Source organism: Pelecanus crispus, chromosome 14 (assembly GCF_030463565.1).
Source record: "Pelecanus crispus isolate bPelCri1 chromosome 14, bPelCri1.pri, whole genome shotgun sequence".
In the NCBI taxonomy this organism is placed as follows: Eukaryota; Metazoa; Chordata; class Aves; order Pelecaniformes; family Pelecanidae; genus Pelecanus; species Pelecanus crispus.
In genome coordinates, this window is record NC_134656.1 from 16,175,965 (window position 1) to 16,199,613 (window position 23,649).

General features: G+C 48.5%; 1 protein-coding gene across 1 annotated transcript in view; it reads left to right on the forward strand.

The window, feature by feature from the left end:
* Nucleotides 1-15,057, forward strand: part of CHMP4B (charged multivesicular body protein 4B) — a 30,732-nt gene extending 15,675 nt beyond the window's left edge. The window contains exons 4-7 of the mRNA XM_075721372.1: nucleotides 9,447-9,624; nucleotides 10,379-10,493; nucleotides 11,062-11,188; nucleotides 14,241-15,057. Of these exons, the coding sequence (XP_075577487.1) occupies nucleotides 9,447-9,624; nucleotides 10,379-10,493; nucleotides 11,062-11,188; nucleotides 14,241-14,308 (488 nt within the window). The 3' untranslated portion in view covers nucleotides 14,309-15,057. The remainder of the gene's footprint in view (nucleotides 1-9,446; nucleotides 9,625-10,378; nucleotides 10,494-11,061; nucleotides 11,189-14,240) is intronic.
* Nucleotides 15,058-23,649: the final 8,592 nt, after the last annotated feature.

The following is a 23,649-nucleotide window of genomic DNA, read 5'->3' on the forward strand; positions in this document are numbered from 1 at the left end:
TAGTAATGATAATAGTAACAGTGTAATAATGATAATAATGATATACGAAGCAAGTGATGCCCAATGCAATTGCTCACCACCTGCCGACCGATGCCCAGCCAGTTCCCGAGCAGCGATCGCTGCTCCCCGACCAACCCCCCCAGTTTCCATACTGCCCATGACGCCGTATGGTATGGAATGGCCCTTGGGGCAGTTGGGATCAACTCTTCTGGCTGTGCCCCCTCCCAGCTTCTTGTGCCCCTGGCAGAGCATGGGAAGCTGGAAAGTCCTTGACTGGCATAAGCAGCACTGAGCAACAACTAAAAACATCAGCGTGTTACCAGCATTCTTCTCCTACTAAATCCAAAACACAGCACTGTGCCTGCTACTAGGAAGAAAATTAACTCTATCCCAGCCAAAACCAGGACAAGCTGGTTAACAGCTTCTTGAGCTAGCAAATACCTGCAGAAAGATATTTATTCAAGGCTAAACTCAATGGTGTGAAAGAAGTTTGGTAAGACTGTAGTGGGATTTTATGTCTGCCTTTTTTATCTGCTTGTAGCATTGGAGGATATTTTGTGAATGGCTTTAAATTACCTTTTTGCTGCTTAGGAATTTTTTGGAGAGATTGCAGGCCGTTTGCTAATTCTCAGTAGGATGAGAGACGAGCAGTTGCTGCCCGAGATGAAGCTGCTCTGCTGTGTCTCTACTGCAGGCAAGGCAGCCAAATACTTCTCACACCTACCGCTGCCTCTTGCTTATCCCATGGCAGGGATGGCGAGGATGATGGTCGTGATGAGATTTGCTGCTGAGGCAAGTGCCGGGAAGATGGAATGGTACTTTCAGAAGCCGCAAAAATAATGACAGCAAATTATAGATGGATACACGCTATAATGTGCAAGACGGTCACCCGGTATTAAGTTGATTATCTCAATCATCTCTAATGTCTGGGCTTTCGGCTAGAGGGGCCAAGAGGACCCCCGTTTGGGAAGCTCCTCTGCAGCTATCTTGCGCCATTTATTTTGGCGCGGCTGACATTTGGCGTATGTTGGTTTTGGCGTATGTTGGTTTTGGCGTATGTTGGTTTTGAGGCTGCTGTGGAACTTTTTTGTCCCACGTTAATACAGCCGGTGTCCTTTTGCGGTGGTATCCCTGCGGCCGCCGTTTCTTCGCTCGTTTGCCAGAGAGAGCGTAAGAATTAGGTGTGAGATTAAGTTATTTTTTCCCCTCAATTGGAGTAATCGGCGCTATTAACCCACGTGTCTTCCTCTGGACGAGAAGCCTTTCTATTTTAGGTATCGGTGTGATTTTTAGCAGATTTTTTGCTGCCAGTCGGGACAATTTTCCCTGGGCTCGAAACACGTGGACCGTGGCACAAGCGTGTCTGAATTCAGTGCAACTCTTGAATTATATTCCCAGTTGTTCCCAGTGCTCTTTGAAGTAACTGGTCCTCCCGCTTTCTCAAGTTGAGATGTGTTTTTGCTAGCAAAATTTGGAGTTGCAAGTATGTAGGAAAAGAAATCTTAAGTTCCTCCTTTTCTACTAACAGTGTTTAAAAGCATTAGTTCAATAGAATTGTTGTACGCATAAATACCCCATTAACACTACTTGTCCTACAAGTGTATAAGCAGTACTTTTTTGCAGGAGGGCTGTTGATTTTTAACGGAATCGCTGACTTGTTCGTAGTCAACTTGTCCTCTCTGAATGTGGTACTATGTAGTGAGATTATATTTTTATTATCCTGCTAACTTCTTATCGCGGGGAACATTTTTCTTATTTCACTAACAAACTGCTGTAAATATTGCAGGGAGAATCTTAAGACTTACAACAGCTCTGTTAATAACTTGCCTATATGCAGGTTGAAATGCTTGACAAATACATAAATTAAATTCTTCCAGATAGCATTTCTTGAGTACAAAGTGAGATTATTGGAGCGAGCAGTCATGCTTGAAAAGGCCACGAGTGCTGAGGGAGGAGGATATTCCGGCTAAATGACTCGACTCTTCTCACTTGTGAGTGTTTGTTAGTCAGAAGAGCAGCGACTAAAAACCATAATGTGAGTTCCTGCTTATCAGTTGTGTTGGAGGGCTGGGTGCTGCCATAGCAGGCATGATAACGAAACCCTTGGCTTCTTGTTATTCCCCGGAGTTGAACGGTAAGTGTACAACTTCTGCTGGAATTTCTGGCGGGGGGGGGCGACTATCTCAGAAATTCAAATAAATATGAAATTAAAAATAGTGTTTTGCAGTTCGTCAACTGAAGACTGTAAATTAAAAAAGCAAAACAAAGCCAAACACCACCCCCCCCCACAAAAAAAAAAAAAGGAGAAAGGAATGGCTTTTTATTTATTAAAAACTTCCTGAGTTTTTAAAAAGTCTGTAAAATGTTCTTCAAATGTACTTTTATACATGTTTTCACATTTAAGTAGTTGAAACAGTCCAGATCTAACTGCTTTTGCCTCGGCTGCTGTTTTACTGGACTTGCCCTCTCTGGAAGCTGACATTTTCTTTGTGAGAATTTCTGTGTAAGAAGGAACTGCAGAGATTAGAGGCTGATGCTTATTAACACCGAGACATTTTATTTTACTTTGCCAATGGAAAAAGAGGTCATAAACTATTTATATCGGTTTTAACTGTCAGAGCTCTGTGGTGAATAAAATGAATAAAAATTGGGTCCAATGTCCCAGTCATAGCTGATAATAAAGGCAATGAATATATCAAAATGTCATATGGAGAAGATAATTTTGAGCCTGCTCACCATCTCCTAATGGATGGCAGGAGTCACCCAGTTAGTTTTAAATATATTACCTTTAATTTAATTGTAATAATATATAAAACTGCTTTTTCCCCAGTGCATACTTCTTCATATAATCTGCTGAAAACTCCACTAAAATTCAAATAAAGTACAACTAAATCTTGTTATCTGCTGTTATTTTTTTTAGAGGATTTTTTAAGTGCATGCAACTCATCATGAACATTGGACTCACAAGCTAAAACACCCACCCTGCCTGTTAAGGGTAAGGTGCGGGTTGTAAAGGTCGTCTAAAATACTGAGTGTTTATTGGCAGCTTCTTGCTGTCATCTTCCGAAAATTAACTTCCCATCTAATGATCAAGTATTTTTGCTATCATTGGGTCTGCTTTGATTCATTAAGATTGTTTTGAATGTTAAACATTTTTTTTTTTTATTGGTAAATTCTAAGTCTACCGACAGCTTGCTCTTCTCACATCAGTTTATCTAATCCGTGGCTGTTCAGCAGGTGGGGAGGGTAATCTGTCAGTTTGTTTTTGCAAAATGGTTCAGCAACTTTACTGTCTTTTCCTGGTGTGCAACCTATGGGAGATTTGAGCTAAAACAAATTAAAAAAAAAAAAAAAGGGAAGGGAGCAAGAAAAAAAATCCCCCTCCTAAACCAGTGATTTGAACTGGTACTACTGGTTTTATACGTAATAGGGATATTTCAAGAGTAAGGTAACCCCCACCCAAAGGCAGGATGCTCTGGGAGGAGAAACTTGTGGTGTTTTTGAGCGACTTCAGCGCAAAGTGGCTGCTGACGGGGCGGCGCGTGCTGACCAGGGACGCCGCCGGCGCTTTGCCGTACCTGTTCCCCGTGTCCTTTCGTGCAAGCCCGGTGCCTAGGAGCTGGGGAGGTTTTTACACCGAGCGATTCCCTTCAGCTCTGCGCAAGAGGAGCGTCGCGCCGAGCGATCCTGCAAGAGCTGCGCCTTGCCCTGTGCTCGCTGCCTGCAACGCGCCGGACTTGCCAGCTGTGCTTAAGTAGTTAGTAACATGGAGAGAGCGGAGTCGGGATCTTTCTGTGCTTTATTCTGTATGAAGGCAGATATTTCCATAAGAAATATACAGCCTGTCCTGGTTTCGGCTGGGATAGAGTTAATTTTCTTCCCAGTAGCAGGCACAGTGCTGTGTTTTGGATTTAGTAGGAGAAGAATGTTGATAACACGCTGATGGTTCAGTTGTTGCTCAGCGCTGCTTATGCCAGTCAAGGACTTTTCAGCTTCCCATGCTCTGCCAGGGGCACAAAAAACTGGGTGGGGACACAGCCAGAATAGTTGATCCAAATTGGCCGAAGGGCTATACCATACCATACGGCGTCATGGGCAGTATAGAAACTGGGGGGGGTTGGCCGGGGAGCAGCGATCGCTGCTCGGGAACTGGCTGGGCATCGGTCGGCGGGTGGTGAGCAATTGCATTGTGCATCACTTGCTTTGGATATTGTTATTATCATTATTATATTGTTATTATTACTATTTTACTTGGGCATCACTTGCTTTGTATATCATTATTATTATTATCATTATTATACTGTTACTATTAGCATTACTATTTTACTTTATTTCAATTATTAAACTGTTCTTATCTCACCCCAGGAGTGTTTCTCACTCTTACTCCCCCGATTCTCTCCCCCATCCCACCGGGGCAGGGGCAGTGAGCGATGGCTGCGTGGTGCTGAGCTGCTGCCCGGGGCTGAACCCCGACACAGCCACAACACGGTGAGAAAAAGCATCAGTCCTTATTTGTTTTGAGCCTCTCAATATCAGGCGCTTTGCAGAAGCTGCTGTGAGAGTCTTGTCCAGCGGTCTTGTAATCTCATACAGCTTTTTACTCTAAGATAAGGAAATTGTTTGCTGTTGGCAAACTTAGGTCAGCCCTTTCTAGAAGAACGTGCTGGTGATCTCTCTAGCAACAGGTTCTGGGTTCTGAGCAAAGTCTGTCTGGCTACGTTAGAGAATAAATGCTTTAAACTTAATATACGGTTACAGGTCCTGCTGAAGCAGTTCCGCAGCAATTAAAGCTCGGTATTAAATTACATTGCCTGCCTGTGTAATTACTAGCTTGGAAGCAGTGAAGGCGTAATTAGGGGTGTGGGACCTCGGGACTGCCTCTTCCGTGGCTGCCTAGGGCGATAGCAGTCTTTGTGAAGAGCAGAGATGGGCCGTGTTACGCGTGGACTGCAAATGCACATCCCTTTCTTGCAGGTGTATAATGCTAGAGGACATATTTGTAGCCCACTGTTTCTTTTTCATATTTATTTCAAATTCGGGAAACGGATTTATTTTTGAGAAAACGAGCCAATGTCATTCCCTTCAGAGTAAGTCTTTATAGCTTTGACTTCGATGAAAACTTAATAAAAATCTACTACTCTGGCAGCACATAAGATTTCAGTAGGTATTTACACAGATGGTAAGGACTGTTTTGCAGGAGAAAAGCGGCACAACGGCTCATCGATTTTCAGAAATGGACGCCTAAATAGGAGAGTAGAGATAAAGTAGCTGTAGATCAGAACAGAATCACCCCCTCAGATCTATACCTCCGTCAGATACCACCGCTCTGTAAAGTATGTCAAGTATGATAGCAACGTATGGAAAATCCGCGGCCCCGTTATTTGTGCTAGCAAAGGCTGTTGCTGGTCCTGCCTTTCAAGCAGAATTTGGTGGCTCTTCCCCCTTACCTCTTGGGTGAGTCCCTTGGCCCCTGTGCAGAGGTGGGAATGGCTCTCGTTTTTGTCTCCAGATGGACCTAGAAATTCCTTGTGACCTCTGAGCTGTGGGTATGATGTGGTGTGCTCGTCCACAAATAACCTGCAAATTGGGAAATTGGTCCCGAGAGATGGAAAACCCACCGAACTGGAATGGTCTTAAACAAACAAACGTGATTTTAAGTATTTCTCTGAAAGAAAATGCATTTTCATTAACCTTTTTATGAAATTAGATGCAGAGAAATGTTCATTTAGTGATCTGTTTTTCTGGTCGAGACGAACGCCGATTAGAAAGGTCTGCACCAGATCCTAGCAGTCTTCACCACCCCGTGTAGAGGGCAGGCAGCGGGAACGTGGCACTGAGCGTCGTTCTCTGAATTGCGTTCGTGTCCGGATGCGGCTGCCTGGGAGCATCCGTGAAAGGGGCCCTGTGAAACTGCTGTGCTGCCAATTGCAACAAGGAGAATCCGGAATGTAAAGTGCAAATCCTTTTCTGGGGCGGGGAGGAATATGGGAAATGAATTGCCAAAACTTGCAGGATGAAATGAATGTGAATGACCTAAATTAACTTAGTATTTTCTTATCTTTTCAGCTTAATAAAATCTTCTAGTTACAAACAAGGACTTCACGTTAAAAGAAGTTAAGCAAGGAAGCACAGATGAAAATAAATTGCAGGAAGTTGTGATCATCTAATTTGAGCACTGAATACCTTATTTTACATTCCTTAGTGCTTCTGGCCGCAAGAAATTGCAGTCTCTTGTGTAAGATTTTCTTCATTGCAGAAACTCATTTATCACTTTGATGTTAACTGGCCTGTGCTAAATATTTATGCTGAACTGTGCGGACACAGAAGCTTTATGCACGGCCCTGCGCTTGGCTGGGGCTGCGTCTCGGTCCGTGCTCCTTTCAGGCTACTGAAACGGGCGTTTCTACCAGTCGCTCTTCAAGTAGGTACAGGTGGGCACTGTGGCCATGGAAGCTTTGTCCTTGCACTGGCCTTACGGAAAATATAAATATCGTCCTTGGCTGCTCTTGGTCCAAAGGAGTTGGAAATATTTCTAGCAAATACCACAAATGCATTTTAAGTTTTCGCTTTAAACAGGGCGGATTTTATACAAGCGTGTTTGTGTTCCTGTGCCAGGCTTCTGGCCGTAGCAGATCCGAGCGTGGTTGGTGCTTGGCCAAGAGGCCGGCAGGAACTCGAGGAGGTTCAGCAGTAGCTGGGCAGGGAGCAGCGCTGCAGCCTGAATCCGGGTGGGAGACGTGTGCCGTCTTCCAGGTCTCCTGGGGGGGGGGATCCCTGCTCCGTTCTGCAAGCTGGAAAGATACGTACCCTGCTTTTGTAAAAGCGGGAGCCTTGATCTGCATGCACAAGCGAGAAATTAATCAAGGCAAGCGTTTATAAAACGGAGCGAAGGCTGGGGAGTGCAGGTCTGGTACACTGAACTGGCGTGCGTGGGAACGGGGGGGTAGGGTTACCCAGCCGTCCCAATAAACGCTCCTGGTCACAAGATTTTTTACAATGATGCTTGCAGTGTTTGGTGTCGGAGCAGCTTGTTTTAAAAGGGCGTAAGATAAACTGTAGCTATTCTCAGAGAAAGCTATGGTGGGGAACTGTATATAAATTATAGCACTTTACTTGGGTTTGTGTAATGCTTATAAAATCTCTGGGTTTGCCAGTAATTCTCCATGGTGCGCAAAATCCTCAATAAAGAATGTCCTAGCGGTGTCTGACACTTTCCCAGCATCTGTCGCCATATAAACACAACCTATTAACAGTTTTATCTTTCTGAGTAAGAAAACTTTATATATCCTTAATTAAACCATTAGCGCAAAATTAACCAGGCTAAATATACAGTAATGCGTTGCTCATCACTTTATGATCTGGCATAAACTGGAATGTTTCAGCTGATATTTGTGTTGTGCTCGATTCTGCAGAGCAAACATTGTCCTTTGTGTTAGATGAAAACCCAGCCCTGTTCCTGTTACTGTCAAACGAGAATGGATGTTGGCCTGGCCCCAAAATGGGAGATTTACCGGTCGCTGGAGTGAAAGTCTGTGAAGGGGCTTGGTTTGGGTCTTTGGCTTCTGTTGGAACCGTCGAGGCGACCTGTGCTTTTGGTCACTTCTGCTAAATCAACCTGTGCTACTTCCAGCTGCTTGGCGACCTTAGCTGAACCTTCACAAAGTACTTTTATATTCCCTAATACATTGGCGTAACTTGCAAGTGACCAAATACAGCATATTCATAACCGACCGTAGAACTGAAGGTATATGTAGGGCTTCTGGATGCCAGCACGTTATCTTGGCGGACTGTCAGGCTTCTCAAGATGGCATCTGACACAATACACAGGGTGCCTGCAAGCTTAATCCGCTTTTAGGAGAGGAGCTGTTTTGCACGTGTTGCAGGAACACACTTGTCACATCGCAAAGTTATCATCCCTCTAGCAGGGGAGACAAGGGAAGCTGTCTGCTGTCAGGATTTCCTACTCCTTGTTTTCCAGTCCCTTCCCAAAAAATCTGCAAAGGTTTGAAATAACTGCTTTTCGAGATTTAAAGCCTTTGTTTGCCACCAATCCTGATCTGTTGGGAGGTCCAGGACGTTGGTTTTTAGCAGAGGTGATCCCGTATCACGTTAACTGTTTTCTGCTACGAGTTTCACAGAGGTCAGAGCATTGAAGAAATGAAGCGTGCACGTGGCGGAGCTCGGAAACCGAGAGTAAGACTGTTAGGACAGCAGCTTGTGTCCAAACGGAGTTTTTAAAGTACCCGGGTGTGTTCCATGACCAAGACTGTCACACAGCGGACAAGTCAGTTCGTATCAGGAGGGGAGGTACCAACGCCGTGAAGGAAAGCTGTACTCTTGTCTTACTCCGTGTGATTCCGTGGTGTTTGTTCCTCAGCCGGCGGTGCTCAGTGCTTGGTAGGTCTTGCTCCTACTGCGGCTCCTGCCAAAACTTTTAGCCAACATACAGGCAAGATTATATGCAAATCTAGTTGTGTTCACTGTCAGTGTTTGGGGAACGGACGTGCACCGGTCTGTTGTCTGTCGGGGTGTCTCGGGAAGAGCTAGCTGTTAGCTGTTGTCACCCGTTGGGTGCACACCTGGCTGGGTGGGGTGGAGCCGAGCCTCGCGGAAGGAGCTGGAGGAGCCTGGCTGTGTGGCGAGTTGGACCGGTCCTCCCTCGCGGGGTGATCCCCGTGGGTGTGGACCTGTGTTGGTGCTGTCGTGGGTGGGCTTCTCTTGCAAGAGCAGGCATTGTACAAGTGCTTACAAGCAGCAGATTGCTCAAACCAATTTAAGTGATGGCATCTCTCTTCTCATGTCTGTCGGTAGAGACTGTTGCGTGGACAGTACCTTGTAGTAGGAGTAATGTGAAACATGCACAAAGTTTGTTTATATATAAATATTTCTCTTTGTATACAAATACGTGTATTTCACAACATAAAGTAGCAAAGCTGAAGAAACATTTGTCTTGCTTTGACTTTGAATGAGTTTCTTCTCCCAGCAGCTGCCCAGGAGCTCAGCTGGCTGGTAGGGACCCTGCAGCAGCGTCGTAACCTCATCTGACGGGACCTACAACAACAACCGCGCCTCGATGTATTGGGGGTGGTGGTGAACTGAGAGGTTTTGAAGTGGATCAGCTTGCATATTGAAGCCCGCTGTTTGTTGTAGCGTAGTCTCTGGCCAGTGGTGTGTTACGAGTGACTGGACACCGATCCTTGAGTTGGTTCTTGGCTTGCATCCTTCTTGTGGCAGGGGATGGACAGCAGGCATCTGGCCACCTTTAAACAATTTTGCTGAAGGAGGCAAACACAAGGGTTAGGTAACATGGTTTACCTAGGAAGAAAAGTAAATGATAAACAATAGGTGTTAAACATTGCTCTGTACCAAGTGGCTTTTGGTACAAAATGTGAATGGCTGTTTTGGGCATAAATCTCACAAATCCCATCCTCCTCTTTGTTGTTCAGCTGCTCTTCAGGCCCTAAAGCGTAAGAAGAGGTACGAGAAGCAGCTTGCGCAGATAGATGGCACGTTATCAACAATTGAATTTCAGAGGGAAGCCCTTGAGAATGCCAACACTAACACTGAAGTGCTTAAGAATATGGGTTTTGCTGCTAAAGCGATGAAAGCTGCTCACGACAACATGTAAGTTATTCCCTTCTGCATCTTTCCACAGGACCTTGAGTTTGTCATTTGTTTGATCTGCTAAATGTCAGGTGTTTCAGAACCAAAGGTAGAGCTGGAGTAGCAAAATCTGCTTTTAAAAGGCTATAACTCAAATTAGAATACTAGATATACTTTCATATTGAACAAAATACGCAAGTATCGATGCTTTCTCAGTTTGCCACCGTTTTCCATGGCGCAAAGCCGCTGCCTTTGTCCGACGGAAGGCTAGCACCAGTGTAGTCTAAAGCAAATGGGAGGGTGCACCGGTTACAGATCCACCTAGCAGCAGCAAGAATTTTAAGCCTCCAGGGGGGACTTAAACTTCTTTCTGTGCAGTGGAGTTTGTGTATGTAGCAATAATTAAAGGTAAACTGCATTATGGGAATGTTGTACTTGCTCCAAAAGCAATTATTGTAGATGTAATGTAATAATGCTGGATCAGGGAACAGAGCAAATTATTATTAATACCAGTAATGCAGAACAAAACCTCTTCATATGAAGTCTCTGTATATAACTGCTGTGAGCTAAGCTTTTAGGGAAAAGGAAAAAATACATGCGTAATTTTGTTGAGACCGGGGAGATAAAATTCAGACTTGCATGCAAAATATATTTTGGGAAAGGACCTTGTAAATGTCACCGTGGTGCGGCATTTCTACAGAACCCAAGAAATGCAGTCTTAAGTGTTGATTGGGAAAGTGCCTGATAATATTGAACTCTTCCCTTTCTTTTACAGGGATATTGATAAAGTAGATGAATTAATGCAGGACATTGCAGAACAGCAAGAGCTGGCAGATGAGATTTCAACAGCCATCTCGAAGCCAGTAGGATTTGGGGAAGAATTTGATGAGGTATGCTTTAAATTTGCCTCTGTTTATATCATAGAATCATTTGGGTTGCAAAAGACCTTTAAGGTCATCGAGTCCAACCGTTAACCTAACACTGCCAAGTCCACAACTAAACCGTGTCCCGAAGTGCCAGGTCTACACATCTTTTAAGTATCTGCAGGGATGCTGACTCTCATGAGATCTTTCTTTTAAGATCTACATACTGCATGTGTCTAGGTGTAGTACTAGGGTACAAAATCTCTCCTAGAACTTGTTCTTAGCTGTTCCTACCAGTGCGTACAGCAGCTGTGACCCTGACTTTATGCTGAGAATGGTCTGGATGGCCTGATCTGAGAATGTTTGGACTTAGATTTCTTCTTTTCACTGCTTTCCCCACCCTCCTCACCCTCCAAGAGATCATGTACAGGAATTCAGATGAAGAATCAGACTCCTCATCTCCTCAGTTTGCTCTGATCCTGTGCGTTTAAGCTGTTTCCTTTAATAATATGACCAGCTAAATCTACTTGCTAATAAATAAGACTTAAAGTTTCTTCCCTTTTTTTTTTTTTTTTCCCCACCTTTAAAAAACTAGGATGAACTCATGGCAGAACTAGAGGAACTAGAACAAGAAGAACTAGACAAAAACTTGCTGGAAATAAGTGGTCCCGAGACAGTACCACTACCAAATGTGCCCTCAATATCAATACCATCAAAGCCAGGTGTGTATGGACCTTTACCAGAAACATCTTGGGTTGTTAAAAAGTATGATGCTGCTTTGACTGCCAGCTCCTCGGATTTGAGAGATCTAGCTGCAGGCAACGCAGACGTTTTGCTTGAAATTGCTTCATAAATCCCAAATGCTGTTTCTCCGTGCGGGTAACCTGCCTTTCATAAGAACTGCAAAAATTAATAGTTATCGCAGGAACAGTTATTACCTATTCTAGTGCTACCAGTTTATCTACAGTGTGGATGATGCTCAGGGTAGCGTGGAGATGAGGAGAAAGGAAGCTGCCTACCATTTGCTGCTAGCCCAACAGGGAAGTAATCTTGACAAACATACCAAGGCTGTAAAAGGGAGTGGAGAGTAAATTAGCTCTTGGAATTAGTCCTAGGCTGGTTCAAATTCCCACATTGAACCCTGCTTCCTTGTGCTGCTTTGTTTTTTAATTTGATCCCTGTTTTGGGAGGAACTAACTTCAGAGCCCCTTCTTTGGGGACAACTGTTACCTCCCGTGAGGTCTGCACGTACTCAAGCCAGACAGTACCAAACTTAGCGTCAGCCCAGTCTTAGAGCGCATATATCTAGGAAATTTTAGTTAGTGTGGTGATTCTATGTGGAGAACGGGCAAGGAATGTTCGTATTTACACAGACAGTTCAGAGCTGCCGTTAAATCTGAGCTGATCACTCTTCTATGAGCTAGGAGTGATACCTCGTGAAATACAGCTGAGCTGGAATACCTCCGGCATGCACTAACGGGATATGGAGCTTCACTAGCCTATTTTGCTGAATCTGCCTTAATGTGTTACGAATAAGTTGTAGTCTTTGCGGTTCTGTTTCATGTGCTTACTTAGGGAAAAAAAGTCCCAAAAAACTAGTGGATGACAGTAGTCCCAATTGGTCAGCGTACCTATAATTATCTTGCTGCCTTTCGGGGCTTAAAAGGACCTGGGAAGCAGCAGACACTGGGAAACGACAAGGTTCTGCTTTAGGTGGCACGCTGTGAAGTTTGCTCCTTGTGCGTTACGGTTCTTTGATTTTGACACGATTGATTTTGGTTTTTTTCTAGTTCTGTTTTGCTAGGCAGAATTGCTGACAAGCGGTGATGAGAGGGGAGCGAGTTATATCAAAATATCTTAAATCTGAGACTTTACCTAGATTCAGACCCAACAGTGGGAGAAATAGTTTATTTAAACATGTGCGTTACCTTTTTATTTCCAAGCTGGTTTAGTGAGGTTTGTTCTCTAAGTATTCTTCAGGAATGGACATTAAAACATACTGACTTGAACCCAAATATACTTTTTGCATTACATTAGGTGGCAGTGGCTGCGTGCTAGTAAGAGGCATTGTAATTGTGCACGTATTTAAGTAACTATACAGCATAAGACTTATGTAGACGTAGCACTTCCTAAAATAATAAAAATTATGAAAGTTTTTTGTAGTAAAACCTACGAGTATAAAACTCAGCGTTTTATAGGATTTATGTTAAGCTGCTTTTGGATGGAAATTAGAATTCCATTAATGTATTTAAATGGCATGCTACTTTTTACTTAAATAAAACTGCCTCCAGTACTGGCATTTGGGGAACCTTGGGATTCTGGGGTGGTGGTGGGTGGGGATGTTGTGTGTTTTGGGTTTTTTGCCTTTTTTTTTTTTTTTCTCTTGAACCTAAATTGTTTTTTACTTAAAATTGACTTAATATACACTGGGATTAAATGTTTACTTCTGGTCATCATGGGTCGGACTTTCAAAGGGACTGCTTTGCCTAACGACGCAGGTACATGCTTAACGTGTCTTTTGGAAATAAGTAACGTGTCTTCTGCCGTAGAGCTGACCCTTATTACCTCCTTTTTAGTCACTGAATGGAAAATGGTGGTGTTTTTCCAGTTTTCCAGTTCAAATCAGGGATTGTCTGGATTTTGACTTAGTCTGAAGGAGAAATTTTTTGCTGTTGCCTGTCAGCTAAGTGGATGTCAGAAGAAATTCAGGCAAAAGCTGTTTTTTTGTTTAATGGAGACCGGAAGACCTTAATATAGAAAAAACAAATTCCAAACTTGTACAAATAATAGGTCTTGGGTTTGACTTAAAGCTGACTCAGTTCTCTCTTACATAAATGTTTGATTTGGAATGACACAAACCATTTTGAGTATGAATTATTTGACTCTTCCCCCCCACGCCTTTTGAAGCGAAAACACTCTCTGAGGAAATGACATCTTTTTTCAGTATTTTCCAAAATTATTGCAGCTATTTCTGGGTTAAGACCTTTTTGCTGAGTTAATGGTTTTCACCTCCAGAAACTGGACTTGTCACCTTATGACAAAGAGCAGCATTTGCTCCCCTGGAAGGATCGAGGATGATAACAAGGCAGCATGTAGTCACATCCAAGCAGCTACCAGGGAGCGCGGCAAGAATCCTAGAATCGTTTAGGTTGGAAAAGACCTTTAAGATCATCCAGTCCAACCATAAGAAGCGGGGAGCAGCACGTGCCAGCGCTGGTACCAGCTCTTCGGCCCCCTGAAGAGCTTGAACTGACACAGGAGTCTGAGGTCTCCAAATTCTATACCTAGCTAGACCAAAACACGGTAGCCTCATTTCTTGCACTTTGAGGACTTCATGGTGGAACAAGGAATTTATTTTTTATGGGGGAAAGGCTGTAATACTGGAGACGTCAGACGAATTCCTGTAGGAAGCTGTGTCCCTCTGAGAGGGGCTCAGAAGCTGAAGGCTCAAGGTCTTCTGCTTGGAGGCTTAGTGATTATGGAAAACGATAGACACTGCTGGTGTACACATCTTAACCTTCATGCGTGTTTGCCTTCTTCCCATGTGAGCCATTGTCTTTCCCCACTTAAAGTGGTAATATCAGGAAGTTTAGCCCATGCTGGCTTTTTCAGAAGGCACCTTTTACTTCAAAAAAGCCTTTTTTTTTCCTCTAGTGGCATTTGGTGCTTCATTTGTTGGTTAGGTCAGTGGCACGGAGGCTTCTCTCCTGCAAAGGATTGAGACAGGGTTCTGTCAAGATTCTGACTCATTTGTTTTCTTTTAATATTTTGCAGCCAAGAAGAAAGAGGAAGAAGAGGATGATGACATGAAAGAGCTGGAAGCTTGGGCAGGAACCATGTAACCACAGCAGTAACTGGCTGGAAAAAGACTTTGATTACCTATTCTGGGTGCAAATGTGTTGTGTTGAGGAGAAAGCATAAGCAAAATGTCTTTATCTTTAATTTTAACCCAAAGCAGTGGGAACTGCATTGCTGTTTTCTGCATAGCATGGTCTGCACAAAGGAAAGAAAGGGGAGCAGGGGGAATTGCCTGCGGTTTATACGGTTGAATTTCTGTAAAAAGGTATTTGCAAAATCAAACATTCAGCTTTTGGACTGTGCTACTGCCACTGCTGGATCTTCATCTTAAAAAGTTCGGGCCATATTGAATTGAAATAAGCTGAAAAACACTCTGTAATTTTAAGTCTGTTTTAGTGTGTCTAGAAGTCTTGTAAGGCATTTAAAAAACAGGAAAAGTCGTAAGCCGCCATCGGCTTCTTATTGTGTTTAGGTGTAAGAATGCTTTAGGTTTTTAGTTCTTTGCAAGTTATATTTATAGCCCTTGACTGATGTGTGGCCAGCCGTGTGTTTGTCACTGCAACAACGTAGTCACTATTCCCATTTTAATTGGTGATAATGATTTGCAATCGACAAATGCGATCTTGGAAGTAGGGGAGATTTGAAATTTCAGTTGTACATTTTTCTACATAGCACTACAATGTTTATTGCTTTTTTGTGATAATTGATAACCCATTCAGATACATGCACACAATTATTTTAATTAAGAAACTACTATGGATTGCACTGTATTAAATATCTTGATTAATTTTCATCTGTGGCTACTGTTGTCAATTCTTTGTGATGTTTACGTAATCTGACTATAACTTGCATGCGGTTTGCCCTCTTTCTACGTGAGGGAGATCGCTCTTTAGCTGAACTTTGGTGGTTGTTGCGTAAAACTACAGGCTTAGCTGAGCAAAATCGCTGGAGGGCTGCTATAGCTGTTTTCTTATTGTAATAATATTCTGGTCCACCGTGTCAAAACCTCCACACTAAGGAGAAATCAAAGCTGAATTGATACTAGAAGCAACAGGTTTACAGACAGAGCGGGGAGCCTTGGCTTTATATTTTTTTTTTGTCATAGAAATGGTATCTGTTGTGCACTGTGCTAACAAAATGTTGTCTTTTAAAGCACTAGCGTTATAGGAGTTACGGGTGAGCATCTCAAGTGCAGTGAATTGTCTTCACAGAAGCGTTCAGGTGTGGCTGGGAGAGGAAAAAGAAATCCTGTAGCACTGTTAACGCTCTTCGGGTTACGGAGGCAGAAGCTCAGCAACTGTAAGGGCCGGAGGCACCACGTGGCAACGCAGCTGTTTCCCAGGGTGTGTTTTCTTTCCTGTTCATTTAGCAATTGCTTTAACCAAAGGAAGAACCTAGTCTGCACAGCAAGAAGAAAATGCAATAATGAGCGTATGTCACGATTCCTGTTGACTTTTAGCCAGACAGCTGGACAGCTTTGTTTCTTAGAGCCTGTTTTTTCTTGATTATTTTAATAAAGGATGGGGTGGTTTCTTAGTCCTACAATTTATTAGTACGTCTGAGGACTGCTCACCTTTCTGCTTTGAATAACACTGAACTCCTTGATATATTGCATGATAGAAGTGAACAGCTAAAATGCTTAGAGTAAAACATTTTTCTGCCTTGCTCAGGCTCATTCTGTGGGCAAAACTTACCTGGAAAGAGCACCAAGATGTGATGGAAAAGGGAGCAGCTATGAACTGCCAGCAGGCTTTCTGCAGCTGTGCGCTCCGTGCCCAGGGTTTCCCCTTCCTAGAAAAGGCAGTCTAATTCCTGCTAGGAAACTATTCTCAATTAACTCGTCCTCATCACACAATTTGCAGCTGTATCAGTGTTTTCTTGTAAAGCTGCTGTTAAAGGAGGCAAGCAGAAAACTGGGATCCAGGTATTTTCAGTTTGTCATTAACTCTTGTTTTTTCTAATAGGAAAGGTGAAAAACATTGTCGCTGTTGCGTGCGTGTGTGATACTAACGTGTTTAAGGCAGGGCAAAAATACAGTCCGGGCTGGTGGACCTCATTACTGCTTTTCCCCTGTAATGCTTTCGGCCTTTTGCGGCGGGGATGGCTGTTTGCTGTGCAAGTGGAGAAACCGGGACGTTGCATTTGTACTGTGACCCTAGGGAAGCACAGCGCTTTCGCCAGGAGAGGCAGGGAAGTATTTTGCATTTACGCTGCTTGTTTGGGTTGGGGGAGTCAGGAAGGAGATGGCTGCGCGGTGGCTGCTCGAAGGCGCGCGATTGCACTCGCACCAAGTATCTGCTTTTCTGCCTTTAGAACAGGGTGAACGTGCAAAGAGAGCGCTTGCAGGAGGTGGGCCGGGGAGTGGCTGAGGTGGCTTTGCTGTCAGCACTGCCGATTACAGACCTCAGCACCCGTCCTCGCCCGGGGCTGGAGAGCAGAGAGCACTTGCGTTGTACAGCCGGCCGAGGGGCTGCTCCCTCCCAGGAGCAATGGAAATCCATAGCTCTGCCCAGTACCGCTTTATATGAAATCAATCTTTAGTGTCGCCGGATCTTTACCTTTCCAGATACATAAATGGCTTTTCTGCGTGCCTTTCCTGGTCTTCTCTCCAACAGATGCTCTTTCTGGGCCTGTTTTAAGACGTTTAACCGCAAGAACCTTCAGTGTAATGTTAAATAGGTGGGAAATAAGAGGGGCTCCATTAGCCCCTGGTGGCAAATCACTCTCCAGTTGCTTAACTGATGATTATAAGCAGGTTTGCTCGTTAGTTAATGCATGTTAGTAATGGGCTCTCGGGAGGGGCTTCGCGGGACTTCCCCGGTGCGAGCGGTAAGCGACCGAGCCGGAGAGCGGTTGGCCTCGTGCACGGGTCCTGGCACAGCAGGAGCAAAGCAGTGGGTCGTGTGTGGGGGCGTTTGGGTACGTAGCCCACCAGGAACCATCTCGGGCTGCGGCGGGAGGCAGTAGGCTCACTTAAATGTATAATCTACTTTTTGGTACTTGAGGAAAAACGCGACTTCTCCAGAAAAAGTCATGGGACCTTTGTCTTTGCTTCGCCTGCAGGGAAGTGCTGCCTGTCTGCCCAGGAATGAGTGCTGTGCCCTGGCTGCCCGTCCCTGCCGGACCTCCTGTGGGCCAAAGGCTTTGCTGCCAGATGTGCTACCACTCCTCTCGTAGGTCTGTCCTTGCTCGTGGCTCCGTGGCCTGCGAGGAGAACGGCTCCAGCGCTGAGAGAAGGAAGAGCTATTCATCTTCACCTGCTTCAGCTCGAGTGTTTCGCAGCCAGCATGCGTGAAGCACCGCGCATCGACTAGCAAAGCTGTGTCTGGGGAAGTCCCCTCCTGTGCGCGGCCGCCGTCCGTACCGGTGGGGTCAGACGCGGCTTCAACGCCAGCCGCAGTGGCAGAAAAGGGGCTTACGGCTTGCGGGAGAGAAAGTTTAGGAGCTGGTTCCTGCAGCTGAGCTGGAGCCTGGCTCTGCCCGCGCTCGGCAGCAAGCGGAGGTCAGCAGTCGAGTGCCCGCGTGTGGCTGTAGCTCGCTTCCACCGTGGGCAATGCTGACCCCGCTCCGAGCGCCCTTGGGGCGGCGGTTCGTTGGCATGGTTGCTGCAGGGATGGCTGGATGCGTGGCTGCTCCCTACAGGCATGGAGAACCTGTGCCCTCGGCGCGGGAAGGTGAATGCGGAAGCGGTGGGAGGCAGGAGGCCTTTTTCAAAGGGGCCGAGGTGCCGTCGCGGCCGCCTTTGTCCGTGCTGCGATGGGAGGGAGCGGGAATGCTTTCCCAGCTCCGCAGGAGCTGCTGCACCCTGCGCACACGCGGGGCGTGACGTTTCGTTTAGGGGTGAGAGCTCATGGCTGTCGCTTCGTGGCGTAAATCAGCTGCCACGCTTGCCGTGGGGACTTTCTTTTCCCTGTCTGAAATGCTGGCTGCCACCCACCTCTGTCACTGTCCCCCTTCCCATGGCGCCTTACCCGTGCCCGTAGAGCTCCTGCATCCCGCCTCGGCACCTCGTCGTGATCTGGGGGGCAGCTGACCTTATTCCACTGCCAAATAAACCCCGCTTCCCGCTCTCACCGCAACGCGTTACAGCTCCCTGGCTCTGTCTTTCCCCGCCACGTTGTCTGATGCGAGTTACTGTCCGGTTGCTTCTGTCTCTGCTTTTCCCAACCCTAAATTGACCCTCAGGCTCGGGACTCCTGCATGCGTCTCGCTGCCGGGCTTCCTTGCAGGAGGGATGGGTGCCACCGGGCCCCTGGGGAGCAGCCGGCGCGGGTGCTACGGGGTGTGCGCTGGGCTGGGAGCCCCTGCCCCCCTTGCTGTGAGGGCTGCGGCCACGATCGCTGTATTTTGGCACTGAAGAACCGCTGTCCTCTGGCCAGCCTAGCCCTGGAGGTCACAGCCTGGGCTGAGCCGCTTGCACTGCTTCTTTCTTCCTCCTCTACCTTGGATCCACCCTGCCAGCGTCCCCTGTTAAACCCCGCCGCAGAAACCCGTCGGATGCTCTTGTGGTGCTGCAGCTCCTTCATCCCCAGGCACGACCCCTGTGGCACATCAGCTCCCCGGGGGTCCCGAGGCCACCTCCGTCGCCCCGCGCCTCGCTGGTGCCAGGTGAGCGTTTAACAGCACGGGGCAGCCGAAAAGCGGCTGGAGAGCCCCTCGGCTGCGCCGGGGCTGCGGTGCTGCCTAGCTGCGGGGTCTTTCCACGGGCAGCCCGTCCCTCCACGCTCCCCTGCGGTGCTGGCACCCCGGGAGGCACTGCGGGCTTCTCCGCACCTCTGTGGGTACCCCCAGCGTGCGACAGCTGGGGGGTTACTACGGCAAAGTGGCTTCATCCCAGCAGATGCCATCACCAGTTGCAACTCTAATCCCTTCGCAGATGTGTATTTAAATCTCAACCCTTTCATTAAAACTGATCAGCTTATTGAAGCCTCTGAAAGCAGCGTATTTATGAAATTAGCCTGCCTGCAAGAAGGAGTTTCTTCTCGCTCAAGAGGTGTAATACCGCTAATCGATATAATAGGTTAAACCCTTTTATTACGGCTCTGCTGAGAGGATCTGGAATTTGACATTTGTATGCCGCGCTCAACGCTCCCTTTCTCCCCTGCTAGTTATTTTTATCATTATTTCGGTTCTTATGACAAAATTGCACTCTGCTCATCTGGAAAGCTCTTCCCCCTCTAAATCCTGCTCGCGTTTGGCTTATGCTTGGCCCCGTGGCAAATAAAAGAGCTCTCTTGACTTAATTTTCAAACATCAAGGTCCATTAAATCAAAGTGATGCTTTCCAGATCTTGTGGCTCTCAGCAGCCCGTCCCCATCCCTCCCTCCCCTGGCTCCAGGCATTTCAGCTCTGCTGGACGTCTCCCGAGCTGGTCAGCTGGCAGGATTCTCAGGCCACGTTTTAGGGCGTTATCGGAGGTTTCCCCTTGTTTTGCCTGTGCTCTGGGAACCCGGTGACATCCTCCTTGACAGGACAAGGAGTAATGGATTTAAACTAAAGAAGAATAGATTTAGACTGGACATAAGGAAGACATTTTTTACACTGAGGGCGGTGAGGCACTGGCACAGGTTGCCCAGAGAGGCGGTGGAGGCCCCATCCCCAGAACCATCCCAGGCCAGGTTGGACGGGGCTCTGAGCACCCTGCTCTGGTTAAAGCTGTCCCTGCTCGCTGCAGGGTTGGGCTGGGGGAGCTCTGAAGGTCCCTTCCCACCCAAAGCGTTCTGTGATTCTTGATCCTCTCTGCTGTGCTTGCACACACGCGTCCCCCTCCTCCACGTCGACTCAGCCCTGCCGCAGAGACCGCGCCAACACGGCTCGCACGCTGCGCTGTGGCGTGCAGGAGGAGGAGAGCAGCGGACGCTGCCTGTGCAATATTCTGCTTTGAACGCTTGGAGGCAAAACTGCATTTCTGGACAGACGCGCTGGCACTGCGACGCAGCCTCCTGCCTCCCTGCTCAGGGCAGGGGCTCCTGCAGACCCTTCCTGGCTCGCCCCTTGATGTTCGGGGGAGGCACGAACCCCAGGTGCTGGCCACGAGCCCCGTCCCTCGGCGACGGGTCGCGATGCGGGCACGAAGCTGCGGGGCCCGGCTGCGTGGTGCTCTGCCAGCGGCCGACCTTCGCCCAGCTCCCCGCTGCCGGCGGGTGACGGGTGCTGGCCATGCTGCTGCGGGCACCCTGCCAGGGTCACCCCGGGCCCAAAAGCAGCCGGTGGCCCGTCGGCCAGGCATCCCCCTGCTCTGGAAAGCATCTCCCAACAAGGTTTGCAACCATAAAATAATTTCTGCGTCTCTCTCCTGAGCCGCGTTATACTTCTGTAAATTAGAGACCGGTATTTTAACGCTGCGACGCGGTCACTGGCTGCCAACTGTTAATGAAAACCATTTCTTCCCCGCTTTTAGTTTTCAGCTCCCTGTTTCCCCAAAAGTGAAGCCTGGCCCCTAAAAGGCTCCAGTCCCCTTTTCCCAGTCGCTCAGCTGCTTTCCTGGGACACAGCAGCCGGCCAGAGCCTGCAGCCGAGTCTTCCTCGCCGAGGCCAGCGGTGCCGCTGGGATTTGGCCCTGGGGATGCTGCGGGTGCCCCGACGAGCAGCCAGAGGCAGCGGAGTTGCTCCCCATTTTTTGGGGAGATGCGGCGGGGGGGGGGAAAGGCTTATCCGGGCGGGATTGCCAGCAGAGGGCAATGCCGTGATGGATTTCCATCCCTGTGCATTTCAGTAGGTGTTGAAGCAGAGCGGGTGCAGCGCTGGAAGGCGGCAGAAGCTGCGACCGCAGACCCCTGGCCTTGCAAACTGCCCCAGCCCCGGCGACGCTTCCCTCGGCAGGCAGGAGCAGGCAGGAGGGCACCTTCTTGCCAGGGCAGGCGGCTCACGACTGCCCAGCACCTCCCCGTCCCACCGGTGAGGGGTGGAGGTGACGGCTGGGAGCTGCCGCCCTGCCCGCGGGCGGCTCTGGGGAAGCGGCTGCGGGATCTGGGGTATCCCAAATCGGGGTTGGGCCAAATCCTGGATGGCGCGGAGTGTTTGGACTGCTCTCAAAGATCAAGGCTCGGGCTTTGCCGCTGGCCCGTTCCCCTGGAGCGAGGCAGAGCATTTGGGAGGCAGGAGAAGCGCTCCCGCCGCTCTTCAGACGCGCAGCAGAACAGGGAGGAACGTTGCCTTTGGCTTTGCCAGGCTGCAAGCACCCCAACGGGGTTTGTGCACCTGGGGGGCGAAGGGGTGGAGAGCAGCCCTGCGGAGGAGGACTTGGGGGTGCTGGGGGATGAAAAGCCGGACATGAGCCGGCAACGTGCGCTGGCAGCCCAGAAAGCCAACCCCGTCCTGGGCTGCATCCCCCGCAGCGTGGCCAGCGGGGCGAGGGAGGGGATTCTGCCCCTCTGCTCTGCTCCGGTGAGGCCTCACCTGGAGCCCCGCGCCCAGCTCGGGGGCCCTCGGCACAAGAGGGACGTGGAGCTGTTGGAGCGGGCCCAGAGGAGGCCACAAAAATGATCCGAGGGCCGGAGCCCCTCTGCTGCGAGGCCGGGCTGGGGGAGCTGGGGGTGTTCAGCCTGGAGAGGAGAAGGCTGCGGGGAGACCTGAGTGCGGCCTGGCAGCGCTGAAAGGGGCCTGCAGGAAAGACGGGGACAGGCTTTTTAGCAAGGCCTGTTGCGACGGGACAAGGAGTAATGGATTTAAACTAAAGAAGAATAGATTTAGACTGGGCATAAGGAAGAAATTTTTTACAGTGAGGGTGGCGAGGCACTGGCAGAGGTTGCCCAGAGAGGCGGTGGAGGCCCCATCCCCAGAACCATCCCAGGCCAGGTTGGACGGGGCTCTGAGCACCCTGCTCTGGTTAAGCCCCATCTCTCCCACCAAGGTCTGCTGGAAAAGCAACGTGCATTTTCCTGCTCTGGCCACCTCCAAAAGTGACAGAGGTGACATCCAGTGACAGCAGCATCAGGTTCGGGGAGCGCAAACGCCTTGCTCTACTGGACCGGTAACGTTTTGGCAGCACAACCGCCGGGCATCCCCGCGCGGGGCCGGCCGCCGCTCCCGGGCGCTGGGCTCCGTTCTCCTGCCGCTGCCGCTTCGGCGTCCTCGCTTTGCCTTGCTCTGTTCTTTCATGAAGCAGCAGCACGCGGTGGTCTCTTCAGTCTTTATTAACAGAACAAGAGCCAGGGAACATTTGTAGCCAGCTGAAGCGCTGAGCGGAGGAGGAGGAGATCCGTGCCTGCAGCTAGAGAGCGATGCTGTTCCCGACACCGCAGAGGCACTCGTCATCCCGCGGCTGTTCCCTGCGGAAAGAGGGATCAGGTCAGCGGATCAGCTCTCTGCACTTACATGGTTTCACCCTCCCGGAAAGCTGCTGCTCCTAAGGCTGCCATGAGTACAGCCCTCTCCCCAAACCCAGGAGACCCTGGCTGGGCTCCCGCTCTGTGTTTTCCAAGATCGCACTTGTTTGGCTTCCAGGCAAGAAGTTTGCCTCACCCTTCATAGAATCACAGAATTGTTTAGGTTGGAAAAGACCTTTACGATCATCCAGTCCAACCATTAACCTAACATTACCAAGTCCACACTAAACCAACCAAGGGTAGACTGGACTAAACCATGGCCCAAAGTGCCATGTCTGCCCATTTTTTGAACGCCTCCAGGGATGGGGACTCCCCCACCTCTCTGGGCAGCCTGTTCCAATGCTTGACCACCCTTTCCGTGAAGAAATTTTTCCTAATTTCCAATCTAAACCTCCCCTGGCACAGCGTGAGCCCATTTCCTCTCGTCCTATTGCTAACTACTTGAGAGAAGAGACCAACTCCCACCTCACTACACCCTCCTTTCGGGTAGTTGTAGAGAGCGATGAGGTCTCCCCTCAGCCTCCTCTTCTCCAGGCTGAATACCCCCAGCTCCCTCAGCCAAAAAGGATCAGAACAAGGAGGCCAGTTTCGTCATAAATAAAATACACCCCATCTTCATTATTAAGTGTACACCTGCTCTGGCATCAATTATGGAGAAAGAGAGTTACTGGCCCTGACGTGCAGGGCTGGAGGCAGAAGGCTGCTTGCTGGTAAGAAAATAGCTGGGGCAACCCGTCCCCAGCCCCCTTCTGCGGCCATTTGGGAGCAAAGCTCAGGGCGCATCCCCACTGCCATGCGCAGCCCCTGCGGTGCCGCAGGGACAAGATCAGCTGCAGGTGGGAGAGGTCACCTCTTATTAATGATTCCTGTTTTGCACAGGGGTGTTGGAATGACCTCGGCTGCTGGCCACGTGGCCCCAAGTCTCTGTGGTCTCGTCTGGGACCTGGCCCGGCCAGGGCCAGTGGCTTTTGGGGCACTTGGCCAAGGGTGTCCCCATTCCTCCTCCCGTCCTTCCCCCGTCAGCTTCATCACCTCCAAGGTGCGAGAGCCATTTGCGA